Below are 8,272 nucleotides of genomic sequence, written 5' to 3'. Positions count from 1 at the left end.
TATATTTTTATTGATTTCAGAGAGGAAGGGAGAGGACAGAAACACTGATGATGAGAGAATCATGGATCGGCTGCTCCTGCGTGCTCCCCTTAGGTGCCCCTGACCGGATCTGAACCCGGGACCCTTCAGACTGCAGGCCGGCGCTCTGTCCACTGAGCCACACCGGCCAGGGCGTGATTACTCCTCTCTTAAGCAACTACACGGCCTCTGTTCACATAAAGGCCCCCCTCCCCCGCCCAGGAAGCAGGTCTGGGCCGGCGTCCAGCGGGATCGGAGCCCACACTCGCTCCGTCCCGGTGCTCCCGCACGTGGGCTGCACCGTGTGGACCCGGGAGAGGTCTGCAGGGCTCCCCTGCCCGGAGCAGGGGGGGGCCTCCGGGGGCTCAGTGACTCCATAGGGACCAGCACCCGAGCAGTCGCCTCGCAGGGAGACAGAGGCCGAGCCTGGGTACAGTCACCCGGCAGGCGGGGGGCTCCCCCGCCCCGAGAAGGGTGAGCAGTCTGAGGAGGAGGAGGAGCAGCCCCGCTCCGTTCCCGGGCCCCCGACCAGCCCAGCGCGGAGCAGAGCGCCAGGCCGAGGCAGGCAGCGCGGAGCCAGGCGGCAGGCGGGTGGTGCCCAGCGGCCTCGGCGCCATGAGCCCCGGCCCCCATCCAGCCCTCAGACCGCCGGGCCGCCTGTGCCCGCTGCGCAGTGGACGGGACCCCAGCCCGGCCCCCATCCAGCCCTCAGACCGCCGGGCCGCCTGTGCCCGCTGCGCAGTGGACGGGACCCCAGCCCGGCCCCCATCCAGCCCTCAGACCGCCGGGCCGCCCGTGCCCGCTGCGCCCGGCCCCCATCCAGCCCTCAGACCGCCGGGCCGCCCGTGCCCGCTGCGCCCGGCCCCCATCCAGCCCTCAGACCGCCGGGCCGCCCGTGCCCGCTGCGCCCGGCCCCCATCCAGCCCTCAGACGGCCGGGCCGGGGTCAGGCCGGGCCGGGGTCAGGCCGGGCCGGGGTCAGGCCGGGCCGGGGTCAGGCCGGCCGGGGTCAGGCCGGCCGGGGTCAGGCGGGCCGGGGTCAGGCCGGCCGGGGTCAGGCGGGCCGGGGTCAGGCCGGGCCGGGGTCAGGCCGGGCCGGGGTCAGGCCGGGCCGGGGTCAGGCCGGCCGGGGTCAGGCCGGGCCGCCCGTGCCCGCTGCGCAGTGGACGCCGCCCTCCGGGCTGTAGCGCACGGGACCCCAGCGCCACCGCGGCTCCTCCTCCTCGTACCAGCGCTGCTCACTGAAGTCCGGGAAGAAGGCCGCGATCTCCCTGCTGGCCGAGGCCACGGAGTCTGCAGCGGGGTGGGGGGGCCGGGAAAGAGAGAGAGAGAGAGAGAGAGAGAAGGGGTCGATCGGGAGGGCAGAGTGCAGGCAGGAGGCGGGGCCGTCAGGGTCAGAGCCCCTTTCCTCAGTCCCTGGGCCACATGCGTGGCTGGGCCACAAAGGGCCAGAAACGCAGGAGGGAAGATGCTCCCTGTCGTGTGTCCCCCGCCCCCCTGCCCTCTGGGCCGAGGCCGGGAGCAGCCTACCGGAGCCGTGGGTGGTGTTGCGGGTGTCGGTGAGGCCCAAACTGCCCCGGATGGAGTCGGGGGCCACGTGGCGCGCCCGGAACACCCTGGTGGGCCCCATCAGCGTCCTCCAGCGCTGGATGGCGTCCGGGTGGGCGAGGATGTAGGCCCGGATGGGCCCGCTGGGAACCAAGGGCCACGTGTCAGGCGTCTGGCCACCGGGCGCGGGGGCACGCCGGAGCGGGTCACAGGTCAAGGCGCCCTGCAGCCCTCAGACCGCCGGGCCGGGGTCCGGCCGGCGTGGCTCAGGAGGGGACACTGAGGTCAGGTTCCACTCCCGGCAGCGCACAGGCCCGGGCTGAGGGCCTGATCCCCAGTGTGGGGCGTGCAGGGGGCGGCCGCCCCATGGCTGTCTCCTCACTGATGTTTCCCTCTCTCCCCCTCTCCCTTCCCCTGAAATCAATAGAAATACGTTTTTATAGATGGCGTGCTGTGCACCCTGAGGTTTCCGGGCCTTTCTCGCTGGATGCCGACGCTGCTACCATAGGCGGCGAGGGCTACGGCTCATGGCCCAGCGCGCCGGAAGGCCAGCCGGTGCTGGGCAGAACCAGCAATACGCCGCTGGGCCGGGCACCTCAGGGGACGGCCGCCAGGCAGCATGGCGAGTCCGAGCCCCGAGGTCACGCTTCTGGACACTGATCACAACCTAAGAGTGGCCGGTACCACCTGTGCGCCTCTCAGGGGCGGCCCGTCTGGGTACCACCTGTGCACCTCTCAGGGGCGGCCCGTCTCGGTACCACCTGTGCGCCTCTCAGGGGCGGGGCCGTCTCGGTACCACCTGTGCACCTCTCAGGGGCGGGGCCGTCTGGGTACCACCTGTGCACCTCTCAGGGGCGGGCCTATCTCGGTACCACCTGTGCACCTCTCAGGGGCGGGCCGTCTGGGTACCACCTGTGCCTCTCAGGGGCGGCCCGTCTCGGTACCACCTGTGCACCTCTCAGGGGCGGCCCGTCTCGGTACCACCTGTGCACCTCTCAGGGGCGGCCCGTCTGGGTACCACCTGTGCACCTCTCAGGGGCGGCCCGTCTGGGTACCACCTGTGCACCTCTCAGGGGTGGCCCGTCTGGGTACCACCTGTGCGCCTCTCAGGGGCGGGCCGTCTGGGTACCACCTGTGCACCTCTCAGGGGCGGCCCGTCTCGGTACCACCTGTGCGCCTCTCAGGGGCGGCCCGTCTGGGTACCACCTGTGCACCTCTCAGGGGCGGCCCGTCTCGGTACCACCTGTGCACCTCTCAGGGGCAGGGCCGTCTGGGTACCACCTGTGCGCCTCTCAGGGGCAGGGCCGTCTCGGTACCACCTGTGCACCTCTCAGGGGCAGGGCCGTCTGGGTACCACCTGTGCGCCTCTCAGGGGCGGCCCGTCTGGGTACCACCTGTGCGCCTCTCAGGGGCAGGCCCGTCTCGGTACCACCTGCGCCTCTCAGGGGCGGGCCGTCTGGGTACCACCTGTGCGCCTCTCAGGGGCGGGCCGTCTGGGTACCACCTGTGCACCTCTCAGGGGTGGCCCGTCTGGGTACCACCTGTGCGCCTCTCAGGGGCGGGCCGTCTGGGTACCACCTGTGCACCTCTCAGGGGCGGGCCGTCTCGGTACCACCTGTGCACCTCTCAGGGGCAGGGCCGTCTCGGTACCACCTGTGCGCCTCTCAGGGGCGGCCCGTCTCGGTGGGTAAAGAGCCCAATCCCACACGGGGCCACAGCAGCAGCCCCCGAGGGCTGCCGGGAGTGCAGTGGCTGACATCAGGCGCAGCGGGAGGGTGGACGCACCTGGCCATGAACTCCACCAGCCGCTGGTAGAAGAAGCGCCCTGCGGAGAGAGCGCCCGCGTGAGCACACAGCCCGCAGCCCCGCGCCCCAGCCTGGAAGGCTGACGGCTTGACGAGGAGCGGAAGCCGGCCGTGCAGCCTGGCGCCCCGGGGGCCGAGGCCCGGCTCCGCCCCTTACACCTGGGCCGCGTGGCCCAGCGGCTCCCTGTGCCTGGGGACATGACAATGCCCGCTGGAGGGTCACCTGAAACAGGAGCTCAGCCCAGCCCAGGGCGCAGTGGGGAGAGCGTGGGCCCTCGGCCGGAGGACCCGGTTCTGTTCCCGTCAAGGGGGTCCCAGGCTCCGATCCCCAGATCCCCAGCCCCGGTTGGGGCGTGTGCAGGAGGCAACCAATCAATGTGTCTCTCTGTCCCTCCCCTTCCCTTCCCCTCTCCAAAACTGCGTGGAAAGATACCCTCCGTGAGGATTAACACAGAAACAGCGTTGGGAGGAGGTCTGAAGAGGGAACATCATGGTCGTAAATCTGAGCTTCCTGCTGGGGTGACGAGTTTCCAGAGGGGGGGAGTGACCGGGTCCAGGGCACCCTCTGTGCCTCCGGGCGGGCGGGCGGGGGAGTGACCGGGTCCAGGGCACCCTCTGTGCCTCCCGGTGGGCGGGCGGGGGAGTGACCGGGTCCAGGGCACCCTCTGTGCCTCCGGGCGGGCGGGGGGGGGGAGTGACCGGGTCCAGGGCACCCTCTGTGCCTCCGGGCGGGCGGGCGGGCGGGGGAGTGACCGGGTCCAGGGCACCCTCTGTGCCTCCCGGCGGGCGGGCGGGGGAGTGACCGGGTCCAGGACACCCTCTGTGCCTCCCGGCGGGCGGGCGGGGGAGTGACCGGGTCCAGGGCACCCTCTGTGCCTCCGGGCGGGCGGGGGGGGGGGGAGTGACCGGGTCCAGGGCACCCTCTGTGCCTCCGGGCGGGCGGGCGGGGGAGTGACCGGGTCCAGGGCACCCTCTGTGCCTCCCGGCGGGCGGGCGGGGGAGTGACCGGGTCCAGGGCACCCTCTGTGCCTCCTGGTGGGCGGCCCACCTTCGTGCTCCTGGTAGAAGCGGCGGCAGTCTTCCCTCCTCCACACCAGCTCTCTCCGCCGCACGATGAGGAGCTGGCTGCTCAGGATCTGCTGGTGGACGGCCTGGCGGGCACCACACACACGGTCAGTCGGGCGGGGAGGGACCAGGGGCCCAGGCCAGGAGAGATGGTGGGTGAGGGGAAGGCCTTTGGTCACATGACCAGCATGTGAGCCTGGGTGGAGGGGCAAAGTGCTGGCTGCCCTTCTGCTCTGGCCATCCCAACAGCCTCTCCCTGGTGGCCCTGCTGCCGCCTCCCACTCTCTCCCCATCACACCCGGTGAACACACATCAACCACCCTGATAACTCTTTCCCATCAATCACACCCGGTGAACACACATCAACCACCCTGATAACTCTCCCATCAGTCACACCCGGTGAACACACAACAACCACCCTGATAACTCTCCCATCAGTCACACCCGGTGAACACACATCAACCACCCTGATAACTCTCCCATCAATCACACCCGGCGAACACACATCAACCACACCTGATAACTCTCTCCCATCAATCACACCCGATGAACACACATCAATCACCCTGATAACTCTCTCCCATCAATCACACCCGGTGAACACACAACCACACCTGATAACTCTCTCCCATCAGTCACACCTGGTGAACACACATCAACCACCCTGATAACTCTCTCCCATCAATCACACCCGGTGAACACACATCAATCACTCTGATAACTCTCTCCCATCAGTCACACCTGGTGAACACACATCAACCACACCTGATAACTCTCTCACATCAATCACACCGGTGAACACACATCAATCACCCTGATAACTCTCTCCCATCAATCACACCTGATAACTCTCTCCCATCAATCACTCTGATAACTCTCTCCCATCAGTCACACCCGGTGAACACTCTCTCCCACCACACCTGATAACTCTCTCCCACCAATCACACTCGGTGAACACACATCAATCACCCTGATAACTCTCCCATCAGTCACACCCAGTGAACACTCTCTCCCACCAATCACACCCGGTGAACACACATCAACCACACCTGATAACAGTCTCTCTACCATCACACTGGTGAGTCAGACAGGCCACCATCTTGGCCACCGGCCATTAGCTTAGGGGTGGCTCCCCTTTCTGCGGACCGCTGGCCCTCACCTGGGCACCAGGGGGAGCCCGTCCTTCCCTGAGGCCGGGCCTGGTCCCAACACCTGCAGACGCCCTGCTGGCCGCCCATGGGGGCCCACTAGGCGCTGCCGGCGACCATCTATGAACAACTCCCAGATGAACGCGGCCCCTCCAGGACTGCGGACACCGTGCACACGGGGACACGGCTCTGGGGCGTGATGCTGGCCGCCATCAGCTGACTCTGCTTTCATCAAGAGGGAGAGGATCTGGCCAGGCCAGCGCATCACAGGATGCACCAGATCTTTAAAAGCAGAGCTGTGGCCCTGACCCATGTGGCTCAGTGGACAGAGCGGTGGCCTGCGGACTCAAGGGCCCAGGTTTGATTTCGGTCAAGGGCATGGACCTTGGTTGTGGGCACATCCCCGGTAGGGGGTGTGCAAGAGGCAGCTGGTCGATGTCTCTCTCTCATCGATGTTTCTGGCTCTTTCTCTCCCTCCCTTCCTCTCTGTAAAAAATCAATAAAATATTAAAAAACACACACAAAAAACAAAAAAAACCCCAAACCACTAACAGGTACTGGTCTCAGCTGCTGTGTTTACGGTGACTGCTGTGCAGCCACAGAGAGCTAGTACACAGACACTGTCTTGAGGGGGTTTGCTTGTGTTATTGTGGTTACGTCTTCTACGTTACACCTGCCCTGACTCGCCAACAGATCGTTATCGTCTTTTAGGGTCTGGTTCCTGGCTCCCGGCTTTGCCTCCAGGGCAGTGGTCGGCAAGCTCAGGAGTCCACAGAGCCAAACAGCATACAACCATCGACGTTTCTTTAGAGAGCCAAGTTTTTTAAACTTAAACTTCTTCTCACGCCACGTCTTCCACACAGACTCGCCCAGGCCGTGGCGTTTTGTGGAAGAGCCACACCCGTGAGCCGCCGATCGCCGACCACGGCTCTGTGGTCCCTCACGGGTGGCCCTGCGCCTGGAGCTGAGCGGGGCCAGGTGCGCCCCCAGAGGCGCGGCCCGTCTTACCTCCAGAATCAGTGGGTGGGCTACGGCGTCGGGCTTGACGAGGGCCAGGGTGAGCTGCAGAGCCTGAGGGCTTCGCCAGGCGGAGGCCATCTCGCTTCCGCGCCTGCTCCTGCCGGCAGAGCCGGGTTAGGGCCCCGTGGGGGCTGCTCGGCCCCCCCCACTCCTCCAGCCACGCAGCCCTGCAAGCTGACCCGGCGCCCCGCCCCCTCACACGCATAAAGCACACGACAGCCACATAGGAAGGCTGCATACATGGCTACTGCACACGTGTCTACACTGCTGTATTTAATGTAAGGTGACCAGACCATCCCGCTTTTGGCAGGACAGTCCCGATTTTCAACAATTTTTCCCGCGTCCCACGGCGTTTTAAAAAAGTCCCAATGGTGGGGCGATCTGGTCACCTTAATTTAATGCCTCTTTGTGCTCATGGGGCTGGGGTTGGGGGCGGGCAGGGGGCCCTCAGTTGCCCTGTGGAGCGCACGATCTGGTCTGGGCCCCGGTAAACCCATTCAGAGAAATCCCGGTTTAAACACCGCCCGTCTCTCCCTCCCTCCCTGTCCTGTCTCCCAGAGCAGTGTTCACCAGGAACTTCTCAGCCCGCCCGAGCGGACAGCCAGGATGTCCACCCGCCGGCCCCCTCGCTGGGTTTGCCCTCCCATCCATCCCAGGACCGGAAGATGCACGGACAGGAATGGGGTGTGGGCAGGATGCCACAAGCCTGCTGGACGCACCCCCCCTCTATCCAGGACCGTCCTGCCCGCCCCAACCCCTCGGCGGCCTGTCCTCGGCGGCCAGGCTGAGGACACACGGGCCACCCCACGCTCGGGGCCTGGGCACCCACTCCTGTCCGGCAGCTCGGAGTGCCTGCGGGGCCCGGTCACTTCCGCTGTGTTTGCTTCTTGCTGTTTTTACTTTCCTGCTTGACCAACTCCACTGACTGAATGCACCCGCATGGTCTTAGCTCGTTCATCTCCGAGTTTCCAGCGTCTAAGCTGGAGGAGCCAAGGACAAATGTGGGATGGTAGGAAGGACGAAAAGCATTTTACGGTTAGGTCTCTGGCCGGGGAGGCTGTGAGGGCTCCTCCAGCTGTGGATTCTGTTTCTCGGTGAGAAATCGACCACCAGGTCCCCAAAGGCCAGCGGCGGAACCCCTGAATCTGCCCCGAACGGGGCGGCGCCCGCGGACACACGGACGGTTCGAGGCCCGAAGCGGCCCCACAACCGCGCTCGGGTGGCGCAGGTCTGGCCCCGGGCGCCGGGCTCCGGTCCACGGCCCGGCCCGGCCCCGGGCGCCCCCGCCCCCGCCCCCCGGCCCGGTCTCGGCGCGGGCCCGGGCCCTCGCCCCCTCCATCCCCCAGGCTGCGGCCGCGGGGCCCTGCCCCCGTACCCGGGGCCTCAGGGCACCAGACTCCGGGTTCGGAGCCCCAGTCCCGTCGGAGTTCGGTCCGATCCACCTCCCCCTCCGGGCACGTCACGTGGCCAGCAGGCGCCGAGCTGGCCAGCCCCGCGGCCCGCGCGGGGTCCTTCAGGCGCGCGGCGGGCAGACCCGGGGTCCTCGCCGCGAGCGGAACCGGAAGCAGAGGGGCGGTGCTAAGAAGCCCTGGGCGGCGCCGCGCGGTGAGGCCCCCAGGGCTCCCGGGGGCAGGTCCTTGTGGGCGGGGGGCCGCGGACCCCGGTCGCT

At 67.2% G+C, this 8,272-nt stretch overlaps 1 protein-coding gene across 2 annotated transcripts; it reads right to left on the bottom strand.

The window, feature by feature from the left end:
* NME6 (NME/NM23 nucleoside diphosphate kinase 6) lies at positions 1-8,125 on the bottom strand. Of its 2 annotated transcripts, none has more exons than XM_036432362.2 (7): positions 7,978-8,125; positions 6,592-6,687; positions 4,419-4,521; positions 3,351-3,390; positions 1,548-1,708; positions 1,160-1,310; positions 1-978 (listed from the first exon to the last, which is right to left on the bottom strand). In XM_036432362.2, the coding sequence occupies exons 2-7, from the start codon at positions 6,679-6,681 to the stop codon at positions 945-947; spliced, it is 579 nt and encodes a 192-aa protein (XP_036288255.1). In that variant the 5' UTR covers positions 6,682-6,687; positions 7,978-8,125; the 3' UTR covers positions 1-944. The 2 variants fall into 2 exon arrangements, with proteins under 2 accessions (XP_036288255.1, XP_045435583.1); XM_045579627.1 differs by having other exon boundaries at positions 6,592-6,700; positions 7,979-8,125.
* Positions 8,126-8,272: the final 147 nt, after the last annotated feature.

This window comes from Pipistrellus kuhlii, unplaced genomic scaffold (assembly GCF_014108245.1).
Source record: "Pipistrellus kuhlii isolate mPipKuh1 unplaced genomic scaffold, mPipKuh1.p scaffold_m20_p_11, whole genome shotgun sequence".
In the NCBI taxonomy this organism is placed as follows: Eukaryota; Metazoa; Chordata; class Mammalia; order Chiroptera; family Vespertilionidae; genus Pipistrellus; species Pipistrellus kuhlii.
The sequence above is the reverse complement of the archived record's forward strand: the minus strand, read 5'-3'. Positions and strand labels throughout refer to the sequence as shown.